Source organism: Lutra lutra, chromosome 18 (genome assembly GCF_902655055.1).
Source record: "Lutra lutra chromosome 18, mLutLut1.2, whole genome shotgun sequence".
Lineage (NCBI taxonomy): Eukaryota > Metazoa > Chordata > Mammalia > Carnivora > Mustelidae > Lutra > Lutra lutra.
The window spans coordinates 2,746,984-2,762,801 of NC_062295.1; the positions used below are offsets into that span (position 1 = coordinate 2,746,984).

Sequence of the window (15,818 nt, forward strand, 5' to 3'; positions counted from 1 at the left end):
CCTGAGCTCCTTCTCCATTGGGCCACAGTTTGCTACAATTCCATCTCACTGAGCTTGCACGCTCAGTGCACGCTGGGATTCTGTGAAGACAGTTAAAACCTGTACAAAACAAAGTCAAGGCATGGTGTGGCGTTGACAGGCCAGAATAGAAAGTACAAGCATGTTTTTAAAAGGTCCGTGTGTAGCTTTTGCCTCTCTGTAACTTGCAGGACTTTGTCATCTGTATTTTATCCACACCCACTCAAAGGCTTCAGATAGGACTTGAAGTTGCTTGGGAGCAGCATGCCTCAGTCTGGGATGGAAGAAAATTCCTGGATGTTAGGAGATGTGAGAGATAAAAAACACTTACCCCTGAACTGGGGTGACACTGTCATTGCTGACTGGGTACTCATCTCCAGGTCTGTCTAAGCTTCCGTGTACTGTTAGCAGCATTTTGGTTTCTGGCAACCTGAGGTGTGTTTAGACCAGATGGACCCAGCATCCTTACACGGCAGCAGCCACAAGTAACGCAGTGTAGGGGAGAATCCTGCGAGCTCTGAGTTTAGGTTGGCGCATGTCTTCGCAGTGCTGAAATAGCCTGGGGCTCTCAAGTGTTGGTGACAGCTCTCCTACCTGAATAGAGAGCTGGCTGCCTGTCAGGCAGTGTCTTCTCTTAAATCGTGGCTCCTCTGTGTCTAAGTTTTAGCTCCATTATCTTCCCTCGACATCTCTTTCTGGAAGGAATCCACGAAGCCCTCATGGTTTTTCATCACCGTTCCTTGTTTGCGGCAAGCAAGCTTAAGGTCTAGACTCCACGTCAAAGCTGGTCTTGCGTCTGCCTGTGTGCGTTGCTTTCAGGTAAATGCTGATCTGCAAGTAAGGCTGCACCTCATGGGTCTCTTTCTGGCCAAGTTCAGATGCTGATTTTTTTCTTCCACCAAGTATTTGTAAGTGTCTTTGATAATGTCAAGATCAGGTCTCCTTCCCTAAATGTCATTCTTTCTTAGCATGACCTCTGATAGGAGCCAGCCGTCAGGCCAGTTCTGAGTCAGCAGAAGTCCTTCCACCTCTGGTGAAAGAGAGACCCATGCATTGGAAAGCCCAATGAGCGAAGAGTAGGTTAGTATTGTGCTGTGAATCCTAAGGCATTTGCTCAGTGTTCGTGGAATGATAGGAAGGAGGTCTGAACAGGGAGCCAGGGCTTTCTGCAGGAAGTGGTTTGGGGTCCAGGTCAACAGTTGAATGAGGCTCCCAGGAGCCTGAGTGCCCCTTTGCGGAGGCCAGCAGACGTGCAGCAGTCAGCCAAGGCAGCCACAGCGCTGAGCTGAGCTGGATGGTCAGGTAGAGAAGGAGGAATAGCACATGAGGGCTGGTCTCTTGTTTGTCCTGTCAGCGTCTCAGACTCCCCATCTCTTCACCTGAGATCAGCTTCCTGCTCCGGCAGGACCCACGTCCTGGAAGGGGGTGGAACTACCTATGAATGTGACAGTGTGGACATTATTAAATGTTACTGTCTTTAGATAGAACGAGTACCATTTTGCCCCCAAATGGGCTCTCAGTGCCAGCTTTTACCCCATGGCCTTGGAATAGCATGGCATTTTGTGTACGAATGCAAGAAAAAACCTTCTAAAGACAGATTGACAGTTGTAAAGAAGCAAAGAGGAGGTGCTTGTGGAAGGGGACACAGGACAACTGTCTGAGAAAGTCTTTGCTCCCTTTGCTTCCGTAGGAACATCAGAGAGAAGTATTTTGTCATCGTTAACAAACCTCATTAAATAAAAAATTCTTCCAGTTCTGTCTCTTGTTGAATAGTTGCTGTTGTTAAAAATCAAATCACTTTCCTCTTTTTTTTATTTCCTGAATTCCTGAAATATGATCTATTTGGGCAGCAAAGTATTGAAATTTGAGCCCATCTTGAAAATGACCAAGAAGAAACCAGTTTCATTATATAAAACAGCTTGTAGGAAATTGCCCCTGAGGTACTAAGAAGAATTCTTATGTTGGTGCGGTAATGTTTACACCTTTTCTGTAGTGTTCCTGGGGGTGTGCTGGTGGGTACTTGCTTCAGTTTTGTTTCTTTCTCAAACCACTCCTCTCTTTAAACTCTATTGAAGGGCTTGCTGATTCAGAGGGTTGCTGCTCTTCCAGTTTGAGTTTCAGATGACTCTGTTTCTCCTCTGGCCTCCCGTTTGTAACACCTTCATTGAAGTGTGACCGCAGAGAAAAGTTCGCCACTCGACAAACGGTCATGGCGTGAGAGTACTGTGTACCCACTACCCCAAAGACCCTTCAGCCCCTTACCAGCCACGCCGTCTTCTATGTAACAACAACAACAAGTCATTACGATTTTATTTATTTATTTGACAGAGAGAGCATGAGTGGGGCTGGCGGGGCCGCGGGAGGAGGAGAAGCCGCTTTCTGCTCAGCTGGGAGCCCAACACAGCTATATCCCAGGACCCTGGGTCATGACCTGAGCTGAGGGCAGACACTTAGCAGACTGAACCCCCCAGATGCCCCCCAAAATCATTTTCTCGTAGAAAATACCAGGAACACTAGCAGTCATTATACTGGGGTTGGGGGAGTGTGGGAATCTTAGTTTTGGTTTACGTTGCACGTGGCTTATTTTACTCTGAACATGTGTTCAGAGTAAAAAAAAAAAAGAAGTTTACAAGAGCATTTCTCTCCTTCAAGAAAAGGAAAATGTTTTTAATCTTGCTTTAATTTAATTTTATTTTAAATAATCTCTGCACCCCACATGGGGCTCAAGCTCACCACACGGAGTTCAAGACTCATGACCCGGATGGAGACCTGAGCCAGCCAGGTGCCCAGGGAATGTTTTTGTAAAACCTTTTTTAAAATGGTCATTTAAAACCTGTAAATATTTTAAATTGGCTTTTATAAAGCCATTTGAAGAGTTGTTTAGTAATTACATGGAGCCCTTTACAATATGTTTACAAGTCTGTTTAGCTTCCTTAACCACAACTACCTCCATTTTGCTTCATTACAACTTTGAGCATCTGTTTCTGGTATCCGTGCACAAAATGCCACACTATCCCAGGGGTCTGGGATTGGAAAGTTAGCACTATGAGATACTATTTTGGGGCAGAATGGGTAATCGTTCTACTTATAAGTTGAAGAGACACTGTAAAACTTCCAAGTTGTTGCTAATTAAAAACAGCCCATGAGATAATTCTCATAAAAATGCATTCGTGATTTGCTCATACCACCTGAAAGTCTTTTTTTTTTTCCTGAGAACAAAAACAACTCGAGCTCACTTTAAAAAAAAATAATAATAATAAGCTCAAATAATACAGAAATGAGTGTTGAACACAGACACCTGCTGTAATTCCGGAGGCAAATGCTGACAGGAGGTTAAATTAGTTTTTAAAAATATTAAGTTAGCCTCATGATCAAGTGTTAATTTATACCAAATTTGACCCAATTTCATAATTAACATCTCTTTGATTCTGAAGGATCTTAAGTGCAAAGCCAGAGAAGTGGAGATTAAAAACCCAGCTGGAAACGTGGAAGAAAGGCAGGAGGCCTGGCCTGCCGGGGGCAGCGGGGGCGTGGGGGGCGGTGGGGAGCAGTCTCTGAAACCCAACTCCCCTATTGGTGTTTTTTTTACTTTGAAAGTGAGGAGCTGCCTGGTCCCTGTTACCCACTGTCCCCAGCAGGGCTGAGGGCTGCTCCGGCCGCTGGAGTTCTGTGTGGGAGAACACACTCCTGGCTGGGTTTGAGCCCTAGACAGGGTCCAGTCTTGGCTGGTGGTCAGGATTGCAGATTATTACATATGTTTTTATTCCCAGCCCCTAAAAATCTGGCAACTTGTAGGTGGTTGTGTCGTTAAAGCAAGCTAGTTGACCTCTCCCTGGATCTGAACTGGGCGCTGTATTCTGGGTGCTCCTCGTCAGGTGGCCTCCGACCAAGACCCCAGCTTAAGAAGCGGAGGGGCAGGCGCGCTTCCTCCCCGCGCCAGGCCGTCCCGCATGCGCCCTGTGGGCTCCACGCCCTTGCTCTGTCTTTCGGTGCCAGCATTTGAGCTGGCACTGGAAGCTCGTCTGCACCCTCATGTTCTATTCTGGGAAGATGAGACGTGTCTGGAACTTTCCAGCAAGGGGTACCATGGTATCTGCTCGTGGCTCCATGTCTCTGGCCCCTGGTTCCAGTGTCCCCTTTTTCTCCCAGCTCATATTCTTGTCCAGTCTTCCTCTTCGTCCTTGTCTTACCCCAGACCTAGGCTCTCCTTCTGACACTGGCCAAGTAAGGCCACAAAAGGCAAAGAGGCCTTAGGCAGCCTGCCCACAATCCAGGCCTTTGTCTGTGTGGAAATTCGCTGGCTCCAGTGCTGTGATGCAGGTCCTGAGAACAACCAGGGAATCTGTCTCGACTGTGCTGAGCAGCGTTGAGTGCAGATGCCTTCCCAGGGAGCATCGGGTTTGCAGGTGGCACACGTGTGCAGTGGTCTCCGCGTATGCCCTCTGCATCTGGCCGTTTTACCTAGGATGTGCAGCAAAACAAAATAGAAAAATAAATTTAAAACAAAATGAGATCTGTGTCATCTTGAGGCACAATGTAAAGCTTAAGATCAGAGCTCCGAAATGCTAGATGTCCTCCTTGTGCTGCACGGAGGCCTTTGTCTTTGCCTTCTCACCCTCAAGAATCTGAAGGAAGGCCCAACTGTTAAGTGCAGGCACCCCAAGTTCACCGGCCCCTGGCAGAAAACTTGGCACCTGACTGGTGTTTACCATGCGGCCACCTGCTCAGATCTGAAGCAGAACCATATGTGTGACGACCATTGAAGGAGACACAGCATATCACCATCGCCCTGGCAAGTTGCCTTCTGCCCCTTCTCAGTGACCCTTACTGCATCTACTTTCTGATTTCTGTCACTTTTGATTCCTTTAGCCAGTTTTAGAATGTCCTACAAACGGAATCCTCCAGTATGATCAGTTTGTGTTTGATCTTTTTTTTTTAATTTGATAGAGATCACAAGCAGGCAGAGAGGCAGGCAGATTGGGGGGTGGGGAAGCAGGCTCCCCGCTGTGCAGAGAGCCCGATGTGGGCTCGATCCCAGGACCCTGAGATCACGACCCGAGCTGAAGGCAGAGGCTTATCCCACCGAGCCACCCAGGCGCTCCTGTCAATTCGTGTTTGAAGAGAAGCGTCTGTAAGAATTATAGGCTCCCCTCAGAGCACGGTGAGGTATGTTTAAAGAGGAAGGCTGTTTGGAGCCAGAGTGTGGGGTGCTTGTTTCTTGTCATCTTGTGAATTATTCATGTTGCTCCTACACTGAAGTTTCAGCAGGAGCCCAGGCTGCTGTGGAGACGCTCGCTCCCCCACGAGCAGCTGCCTGTGTGCACAGCTGAGCTATGAAGAGGGCTCCCTGTGTCCCTCAGTCTCCTTCGAGGCCTGCAGCCCATTTTACCGCTGTGCAAGGCAGGCAGGCTTCTGTCCCCATCCCTGGCTTAGTTTTCCTTTTGTCCCTTGTCCGTCCTAAAGGCAAGAGCTTAGAGCTCATTACTGTTGCATTTTCCAAGCAGATCAGCCTGACGTCTGTAGAATTGCACGTTCCCGAGATCCCTGGGTCTGGTTCTCGGGCCGTAGGCGAGCGTGTGCTCATCTTCCCTTGGGCCTCACCTGAGAAGAAGCCTGGAGTTCGGGGAAAGACCAGGGTGGTCCTTCATCATGGGTGAAGGGAGTTCAGGCTTCGAGAAAGGGACGGACTCAGTTGTGAGTTCAGAGGGTTGGGGAGGGCAGTCCTGACGGAGGCTGCTGGCTTCCGAGGCGGGGAAGCTGTTGGTGCTTTGTCGTGGGTGTGCTGGAGCAGACGCGGGGCCGACGACGGGCACAGCGGATGGAGCGGGAAGGTGGCAGCACATGGGGCGTTGCGGGTAGTGGTGTGGAAGGGAACGGGTGGCGGGAAGGCGTGTCCGAGAGAGGGGGTGCACAGTACCCAGAGCGGGTGTGTGGGCAGGAGGAGCTGTGGGGCTGGGCTCTTTGGAAGAGGCCATCTCGTTTCATCTTCTCAGCGACAAAATAAAGCAGAAGCACATACAGGACCCATGTCTCAGTGGTCACAGTGACCCCAGCATCCTGGCAGGGTCTGAGAGCACAGGGAGGACTTAGCACCCATAGCCTAAGTGGAGGGTGGCTCACCTCGGCTGGGAGAAAGGACCCTTTGAACCAGTGCAAGTGAAAGAAGAAAAGGAAGGGAAGGTTCTAGGAGTGATAGAGTGTGCAGTGTGGTCATGGCAGGCCTGAATACTGGATGTCTGATGAGGGCAAGACATTAAGAGGACGGGGTGCTTTTTAAAATTTGCATGTGGCTTGTATTAGACCAAGAAGCAGTGTCTTTGAAGAAGGAAGAGGCCCTATGGACCTGGGGTGTCAGGGCTCAAAGTGGGGGGGCCCAGGAATAGGGTTGTTCCAGCCTCCTTTGGGGTGCGAGTGGAGGGCCCTGTGGGCCTCATGACAGTGCCGGGAAACCCCTCCAGGAAGTGGAATGATCCATTCTCAGCCCTCGGATTCTGAATCCCCAGCACTTAGCAGTGGAGGGGAGATGAAAAGTGTTCCTGTGCATATTGGGGACATCTTGGTGGCTTTTCCTCCATTTCACTCTGTCCCTCTGGCTGAGCATGTGGAGACAGTGCCCAGGTGTCCAGACATCAGCCCTTCCCGCCACCTGGAAATCCTCAGGGAAAAGTGGCCTTTCGTACAGCGATAGGGAGTCATTTCAGCACAGAAAGAAGACAAGGTTTGCAGACAGCCTCCTAAGGATGAGGCTGGGGAAGGAGAAAGGGTAGAGCCGGTGAGCAGACAGCCCTTCATTTGGATCTTGGAGAATGTGGTTTCTGTCCCTCCTTGAATTACTTCACTCAACCACCCCGCCCCCTCAGAGGCCAAGGGCAGGATGCAGACCAGGAAACCCAGGCAAGAATTCTGAGTAGCATGAACCTTTGCAGCTTCATGTTTTAACTTCAAAGTCTAAGCGAACTTTGGGTTCCCTATACAACGTGCCCCTGCTGTTGTATTGTAGTTGAGTCTGTGTCTTCGTAGGGAAATATCCCAAGAGGTGGCTTGCATGTCTGAAGCTCCAGTGCCAGCACCCAAGGGCTCGGAATGGAGGCCGGGATGGGGGCACGGCTGTGCTCTGGCTTCACCCGCTGGCCCCTCTTCTCTAGTGAATCATCAGGATTCTTGTCCCGTCAGCCGTAAAAGTAGCCCGTAGCCATAGGAGACTGGCACATGGTGGAAGGTTCTAGATGGTAAATGGGGGATTCCTACATGTACCAGAGGTGGGTCCCCTCGCCTGCTCCCTTCTGTGAACCATCCGCCACACCAGCATCTCACGTGCCCTGCCACCCTCTCTGTAAACTTGGTCTCCGACGCCTGTGTTTCCTATGGGACCCGCACCAGGCTCTCCCTTTCCCTGCCTTCCTTTCCTTTCTCTGCCTGCTGTCAGTTGGGCTGGGACAGACTCACACTATAAATGCTGCATTTCCCCCTTAGTTAAAAGCGACTTGTTTCTATTTTTAAACCAAGGCTTTTGAAACCATGAAAGCCCATTTAATAGGGATGTGAGATTCCACAAACAGCGGTGCATCTCGGAGCCCAGTGTTTACTTGAACGTCAGATAGGGAACAAATCCTGTCCCTTTGGTCAAGAGCCTGTCCCAAGGATACTAGGGAAAAAATTATGACTCTTGGACATGAGATGTTCATTTATTATAGGTCTCTCCTTTTGCTATCAGGCTCAACATACAGGGTTTTAAAAAAAATCTTTTAAAATCAGCTTCATTGAAGTTTAGTATACATACGACAGAATGCACCTAGTGAGTTTTAACCATCTGTGTGTGTAACCACCACCACTGTCTACACAGAGAATATCCCGTCCCCTCAGGACGTGCTCCACGCCCAGCCCTCTCTCCCTGGCTCCTCGGATGCCCGGGGTCAGCCTGTGACTGTCCGGACCCTGACTGCTGGCTAATGTTGCCGGGTGCCCGTACTCGTTCTGTGCCTGGTGCTGGCGGGTCTGCTGACCGCGCGTCCACGACGACCTGTCCTGCAGCGCTTTTCCGCGGGAGCTCGGATCGCGTGGGCTGTAGACCAGGAGCGCGGAGGGGCACAGCCGGTGGGGCTCTGCAGCTCTGCCGAGAGCGAGGGCAGACAGTCGTGGCACCCCATTTCTCGAGCTGGCTCGAGCCCGTCTCACAGCAGATGAGCAGTCTGGAGAGCTGTTCCTGGAAAGAGGAGGACATGGAGTTTCCTGGCCCCAGTCAAACCCTGGGCCGCAGGCTGATTTCAGATTCCTCTGGTGATTTGCGGTTTGTGTTGATTTCTCAGCTGGGGCTGGGGGGAGTCTGAGCGTGATCTTTACTTTCTCAAAGGGCTGGGGGGAGTCTGAGCGTGATCTTTACTTTCTCAAAGGCATGTTCAGTTGCTACCCTGTGAAGACTCATAGCACAGACATTCTTGGCTAAGAATCGATAACTTCCTCTGATCACTTCTCACGCAGTGTGACATATTTTTTTTCCTTTGAGTATGAAGTAATTAAAATTGGTCCAAATCTGGACTAAACTACCAGGTGGGTCTTGGTGGGCTGGTGGTTCCTCATCTCTGAGTCACCTGCCAAGCTCTCTGATCTTCAGCCTTGTCTTCCTAGGGCTCCCGCGCCCTGGCCCTGTTGGGGGGCACAGGTGCATGTGCATGCTTGCACCCACACACACACACATGCCCCACACCCCAGGTGGCAGGGTCCAGGCTAGCCTCCCATGGGCACCAGCGTGGGTCCCTGCAATTACTTCACAGGCCACAAACCTTCTGGTTCTCTCTGGAATCTACTGTGACTGTCTTCAGAAGTAGTTTTTATTCATCCATTTGTTCACCAAAGAAACATTCACTCTCAGGATTTGTTTTGTTTTGTTTTTAACAGCTTTAATGAGCTGTGATCCACAGGCTCACAGGCTGTGCGACTCACCCATGCGGAGTGCACCGAGGAGTGCACCGTTCTCTCAGCACTCCTGCTGTATTCACAGAGCTGTGCACCCGTCGCCACATGCGGTTTCAGGACATTTCTACCGCTCTCCAAAGAAACCCCACATCCGTAGCCACTACCCCTCCACCCCCCCAATCCTGCTGTCTCCAGCAAGCACTCGCTTACTGTCTGGCCGGATTTGCCTGCTCTGGACATTTCATGTAACTAGAATCATAAAATACGTGGCCTTTTGAGTCTGACTTCTGTCGCCCAGCGTCTCGTTTTCAGCATTCATCCACGTGGTGGCAGGTGTAGTTTGAGTGTGCCCCGCAGTTCATTGATTCAGTCATTGCTGACAGACCGTCGTGGACTCGCACTCCCCCTCTTGCCCAGTGCGGAAGCAGGATGGTGTCCTTGCTGGACTGTTGAGGATTTTTGGAGATCGTCCTGTTTGGCTACTTGGATTGGCAGGTGGTGATGTGTCTGGGCTTGTCCACCAGGGTTTTCCCTGAAGACCGTTGCAACAGGGAGGGGAGGACCCTTGTCCCCGGAACCTTCTCTGGAAACACTGCACTGAGGGGCAGGCCTTGGTCTTGGATGATGTAGGGTTGTGGACTTCGACCCAGAAGCTCCAGGTTTCAGCAGGGACTTTCTGCATGTCCCCGTTTTCTGGGCCCTGAAGGGGAGGGGTGTGGGGAGGGCGTTGCCCTCAGCTGGCCCTGTGGTTGGGAGTTAGCATCTCGGGCAGCTTCAGGCCGGCTCCTAAAACAGTGCCCTGTGTCCCGTTGCTCCTTAAAGCATCAGTGGAGTTTGACGTTTGATTAACTTCGGTCCTGAGCAGTGTTTCCTGAACCCATAACCCTCTGAACTTGGCGCCTAAGCGCCCCCGGGATCCAGAATGCAGGTCCTCGAACCAGCCGCAGTTTGCCAAGAGCTCACTCTTCCAGGGCAGAGGTGGGCGGAGGCTGGCGTGGCTGCCCCAGCGGGTGGCACTGCTTCCCAGAGCTCAGGGTGCAGGATGCCAGCGTCGTTTACATCAGTCACCTGGCCAGCCTGCCCTCTCTCTCCCAAACTCAGCCTCTGTGGGAAAGTTTGGTGGGTGGTTGATTGGTTGGTTTTTAATTGGGAACTTTTTTTTTTAGAGAGAAATGCACTTTTTTTTAAAGGTTTTATTTATTTGTGTGAGAGAGAGAGCGTGCACAAGCCGGCAGAGGGGCAGAGAGAGAAGCAAACTCCACGCTGCGCAGGGAGCCCGTTGGGGAACTCCATCCCAGGACTGTGGGATCATGGCCTGAGCCCAAGGCAAACGCTTAGAAAGAGCCACCTGGGCGCCCCAGGAACACTTTCAAACACCCATTTGGCATACCTTTCATCCCACTTGACAGTTATTAACATTCAGGCATTTTTGCTCCAACTAAATGAAGTTACAGGAGGTTCTGTCATTTCGTCTCTACATATCCAGTGTACATCTCTTCAAGAGTACGGACGTTTTCCACACAAGCGCAGTGCTGTTCTCGTATCTGAGAAGATAAACGAAGCCATTGGTTGTTGATTTTAGTAATTTTTTTTGTGTGTATGTTGTGCCAGAGAACTGTTTTTTAAAGTATCAGAGTCATCTCTCTCTCTCTCTCTCTCTCTCAAATAAATAAAATCTTTTTTAAAAGATCGGCGGGGGGGGGGGCACCTGAGTGGCTCAGTCGGTTAAGCGTCTGCCTTTGACTCAGGTCATGATCTCTGGGTCTTGGGATCAAGTCCCATATAGGGCTCTCTGCTCAACAGGGAGCCTGCTTCTCACTCTCCCTCTTCCCCTCCCCCTGCTTGTGTGCTCGATCTCTCTAAAATAAATAAAATCTTAAAAAAAAAAATAAAAATAAGGTGTCAGAGGTAAACTGTGTGGATTCAGAACTTGGCTGAGGGGGTTGGGGGATAGGGCCTCCTTCCAGTTTAAGTGAGACTGAACTGGTTTGGTGCCTCCAACACTGAACCAGCAGCTGAGAACCACCTGTTAGGAGTCAGAGCTAAGATACTTAGGACATCAATGTTAAAGGTCAAGGAAATATCCCTGGACTGGCCAGACCGTGCTGGTCACCAGTGAGTGGGCACCAGCAGCCCACACTAACGGGCACTTCCCCTTCAGTTCCCAGCCCTCTGCCATCTGCAGCTGGTGCCAGCCTCGGCCCTGCCCTGTGGGGCCCGACTGTCTCTGTTTTAGAGGGGACTCAGAGACTGGCTGTGAAGGGTGAGCCAGAGATAAGGCCAGGCTCGGTGTCTGAACCCATCCCTTGTGTGGCAGAAGTGAGGGTTACCCTCGCTTTGGGCCTTGTGCAGAAACCTCCAGGGGAGCGGCACTTTGTACCCGAATGCAAAGGGCCAGGGTCCATCCTGCTCTTGGTGCGTGAGCCCCTCTAACCCATACACTAATGTTCTCTGGGACAAAACAGCCCTTTGCCCTGGATGACTGGGGAACCACATCCTTTCCAGTAACCACTACGATATATTTTGGACAGAGATGACTCCTAAAATTCAGGACTTGCCAGTTTTGGTCCCATTTCCCAGGAGGTGGCTGGCCCCTTGAGAGTCATGAGGTCCCTAAGGTCACACCAGAATGTTCTGGGCCACAGGCCGCGTCCTGGATACCCGCAGGGATGTGGGCTGGAGTGGGCAGCCACAGATGGGGATGCTGAGCCCTGGAATGGCCCAGCTGTTCAGGAACCAAATAGCGGAGCTGTTGTTGACCCAACAGGGTTTCGTTTTTGAAGGTGCATCTCAAGAAAGAAGAAAGAAAAGCGACATGGGCTGATGAGATTTGCCTAGACGGAGGATAGTTTCTATGGTTTGGTTGGTGTTTCCGCTGTGTTTTGTGTTTGGAACTAAGAACTCAGACAAATACAGTCCAGCAGCTGCGGATGCCCGATGCCCGCAGGCCTCTCCCTTCAGCTTTTGTGATGGCCGCGTCCCTTGTTTCGTCAACGCCGCCGGCTGCCTCCGCCCTGTCCAGAAAGAGGCTTTTGCCTGGGTCAGCCTGGCTTCCAGGGGTTCCAGCCAGATCCTGTATGCAGAGCCCAGCTCCATCCCCTTTCAGTGATCGGCGTCCAGCAGGGCTCCTTTCTAAGTGGAGGTGATGCCCCAGCAGCTGGCTGAGCCTGGACCTTTGGGGGCCACCAGGTCGGAAGCAGCTGAACAAACCTTGTCCTGATGAACATCCAGTTCTATCTCCCGAGAGCCATGGGGTAGGGCACCTCGCGCTGTGGGGAGGGACAGGAGGGGTCCACACCATGGAGACCCCACACAGGCAGTGCACTTGGCTGAAAACAAGGAGGGAGGGGGAGGAGGCAGGTCCCCACTTGTTTCAGCTGTTGAGCCGGTGCTCTGTACGGGACGTGGCAGGGCGGCATGGTCCCCACCCCTGGGAGTTTGGCATGTGCTGGAAAGACAGAACCCAATGTGGCCTCAGAGCCACGGACCTCCTGCAGTGCATCTACCTCCTCCTGCCCTCGGCCGGCCCTTGGCCCGACTGCTCCGCAGCACGTGGTCGGGGGGCCACCCGCCCAGCCAGCCCTCGCAGGAAGCCTCTTGCTGAGTAGAGCCTGCTGGGGTCGTGTCCAGGGCTTAGAGGCTGAGCAGCTGCTCCCCCTCCCAGTCCCAGCAGTCAAGCCTCGGGTGGATTTCAGCCCCTGGCAACTGGCACATTAGGACGCGCCCTTTCCGGGGACCTTCCCGGAAACACCTGCGGTCTCACAGGAACCGGGCACTAACGATGCCAGGGCAGTCAGTGCAGGTGACCTTGAAGGACTGTCCCAGGCACTTAACTTGGGCTAGCTGAATGGTCAGGACTGAGCATCGGGGCCCCTGGACCTTTGGGTGTTATGCCCGAGTTTTCGCATCCGAGAGACCACCAAGGAGCCAAGCGCCGATGCGGTCACACGAGGGTTTATTTGACAAGCTTAAGCTTGGGCCCAAGTATACCCGACACAGCAGAGTAGGGACTTGGACCCCGAGCCAGATTACAGTCAGAGTTTTTAAAAGCACAGTAGGGGTGGACTCAGTGGTGGGTGAGGACAAAGGGGGTGTTCAGAAGGGCTATCAGGCAGATATTATTTATTTATTTATTTATTTTATTTTTGAAATAAAAGCAGGATCCCAATCCTGCTTTTATTTGAAAACAGGCGCCAGATGAACGCTTAGGGTTGCTCGCCGGAGCAGGATGTCTCCCGTTGTCTGGGGGCCAGATTATTAGCTGCAGTTTTGTCGCTTTGCTTCCGTCATGGGCACGTCCAGCTTTTGTGCGGGAAGAGTGGGCGCAGGCTTCGTTTTACTGCCTGGCAGTTAGAAGATAAAGAAGTACCAGTGTGATGGGCAGCACGCCGGCCAGAGGGAACGCTGCTGTATATGTCAGGATATTGAAGGCCTGGTTACTATCAAGCCAAGGCCGTTTTCCCTTTAATGAGGCACTAGCATGAAGACAATTGGGAGTTTCCTGGTGGAATGTCAGATTCTTGCTATCAAGCGTCCTTGTTAGTGAGGATTTGGGTTTAGAGGAAATTTAACTTTATTTACTTTTCCTTCTACCTCAGCCTCCTTCAGTTTTGTTTATGGAGGGGAAGATGACATTAGGGCATAAGAAACTGGGTTATTTGTCTCTGGAAATTGGGCTAGACTCGAGGTGGGTACAGCCTTATTTTTCTTGGCCTTCACATGGGCATTGCCAGGACTCTGTCGGTGCACACTCAGAGAACCAGTTTCTAGAGTAAACTCAGGTTGGTAGGTGATGACCAGCCTCTCCAGGGTCCCGCCACCAGCAATATTTGTTATGAAAAAGTTTGAACATGCAGAGAAGTTGAGTGTGTGGGCACTAAGTTCATGCATTGTGTGAATAGCATTGTGTCCTGTTTGCTTCTGAAGTAGTTGGATTCTTTTGAGCCATTTATTTTTTTTTAAATAGTCTTTATTTTTTTTTAAAGATTTTATTTATTTGACAGACAGAGATCACAAGTAGTAGGCAGAGAGGCAGACAGAGAGAGGAGGAAGCAGGCTCCCTGTGGAGCAGAGAGCCTGATGTGGGGCTCGATCCCAGGATCCTGGGATCATGACCTGAGCCGAAGGCAGAGGCTTTAACCCACTGAGCCACCCAGGCGCCCCTCTCTTGAGCCATTTAAAGTTAGTTTCAGACCTCAGGACGTCTCACTCCCAAGACTTCTACGTAATTACTCAGTTTCTTGTCCAATACCGTCAGTAACAGCTTCATAACATCATCTGTCCAGCCTGTGTTTCCATTTTCTCAGAAGGTTATTTTGACTTGTTCTTTTTCCCGGTGGGGTTTTACACATCACATTCGGTGGTAGGTCTCCTCACTTCTTTTGGTTTATTTTTTTCTTTTTTTTTTTTTTTAAATGACCTTTATCTTTTGAAGAGACCAGCCAGTTGTCTTGCAGAATGCCCCTCATTCCGTGTTTGTTGCGCATCATGGTGCCCTTGAACTGAAGCCTGTGTGCGTGTAGGCAGGAGGCTCGATTGGGTCCGGACCCAGCATTTTAGGGGGATCCCTGAGTGATTAGCGAATTTCACATCGCGGTTAGAGGCTGGGCTTGAGGGGCTGCTAGACCCGAGGTGGCAGGTTCTGCTTTCTTGAAGTCATTAAATCCTGGGGGTGCAGGTGCTTTGTCGGAGCCCAGCCTTTCCATCTGCCTGCCCTTAACTGAAACAGGCTGCCCCATCAGCAGCCTGGGCTGAACACGCCCTCCTGATTCAGAAGAGTTGTGGGCGGCGCGCCCGCCCGGTCCTCAATCTCAGGGTCACGCGGTCGGGCCGCAGGCTGTGCATGGAGGTTGCTGAAAGAAAAATAAGAATGCAGGATCCGTTGTAAAATAAATAAATAAATATTTTTTAAAATAAAAGAATTATTAGCAACTCATGACCCTTGATTTGAACTTTGGCGTGTCTCGTGGTCTGTCTCCCTGCCCACGAGTCTCTGTTGGCTGAGTCGGGGAGGAGAAACAGCCCCGCCGGCTGGTGCCACTTCCGCTGAAATCCAGCCCAACTGTGGCCCCACACCAGGCTGCCCCAGACGGGACCCGGTCGGGAGAGGTGGGGGTGTGGGGCGAAGTGGGAGGAAGGGGTGCTCTCTGCAGTGGCAGAGAGGGAGGGAGAGGCAGGAGGAGCCGGGGTGGGGAGAGGCACCCCATTTCCTCATCTGCAGTGCAGGGATGACTGCCACCTGTTGCTCAGGGCTGTGGCGAGAGACACTCTCTGTGCAGTTACTGAGGAGACGTCCGTCTGTGGGGGACAATACTAGCTTCCCTGTCTTGTTTGCCTCACAGGTGAGCATGAGAAGAGGAGGAGGAAGTAGCGTGCGGTGACAGTGCCCGGTTCCGTGGGCTGGTGACGGGGCGCGGCTGCCCTTCTGACGCCGCCTCCCTCCCTGCAGGTGTGAATGACAGAGGTGGTGCCATCCAGCGCCCTCAGCGAGGTCAGCCTACGCCTCCTCTGCCACGATGACATAGACACCGTGAAGCATCTGTGCGGTGACTGGTTCCCCATCGAGTAAGTTGAGCGGCTCCACTGTCCCAGCTGCACTTTGGCGGGGTGGGGGGCGGGGGGCCACTCTCGGAAGCGCAGGTGCCTGAGCCAGACGACTTGCTGGGACAGCCAGCATGGCCTGGAGGTGCCGTGGTGGCCCAGGCTCGCCTTGCCTATTGTTGGACCCCAGGCTTCGGGCCCTGACTGCCATCGGCCCCTTTCTAGCTCACGGCCTCCCCCGCACAGAGAGTTCCCTGGAAGGCCTCTCCGGAGGGTCTTCAGCTGAGCAGATGTCCAGTGCGCGCTGCTGACGATTCAGAGCACTGAGCCGCAGCGTGGCTGTCGGG

General features: G+C 51.8%; 2 protein-coding genes across 3 annotated transcripts in view; both read left to right on the top strand.

Annotated features, from left to right (window-relative positions):
* Positions 1-15,396, top strand: part of ZNF174 (zinc finger protein 174) — a 62,912-nt gene extending 47,516 nt beyond the window's left edge. The window contains exon 3 of the mRNA XM_047713763.1: positions 15,273-15,396. Within this exon, the coding sequence (XP_047569719.1) occupies positions 15,273-15,301 (29 nt within the window). The 3' untranslated portion in view covers positions 15,302-15,396. The remainder of the gene's footprint in view (positions 1-15,272) is intronic.
* NAA60 (N-alpha-acetyltransferase 60, NatF catalytic subunit) overlaps positions 1-15,818 on the top strand; it is a 29,688-nt gene that overhangs the window by 1,738 nt on the left and 12,132 nt on the right. The window contains exon 2 of one of the 2 annotated variants that reach the window (XM_047713773.1): positions 15,380-15,495. In XM_047713773.1, coding sequence (XP_047569729.1) covers positions 15,386-15,495 — 110 coding nt within the window. In that variant the 5' untranslated portion in view covers positions 15,380-15,385. Of the gene's footprint in view, positions 1-15,356; positions 15,496-15,818 lie in introns of those variants that run through there. The other variant, XM_047713772.1, reaches the window with a different exon arrangement.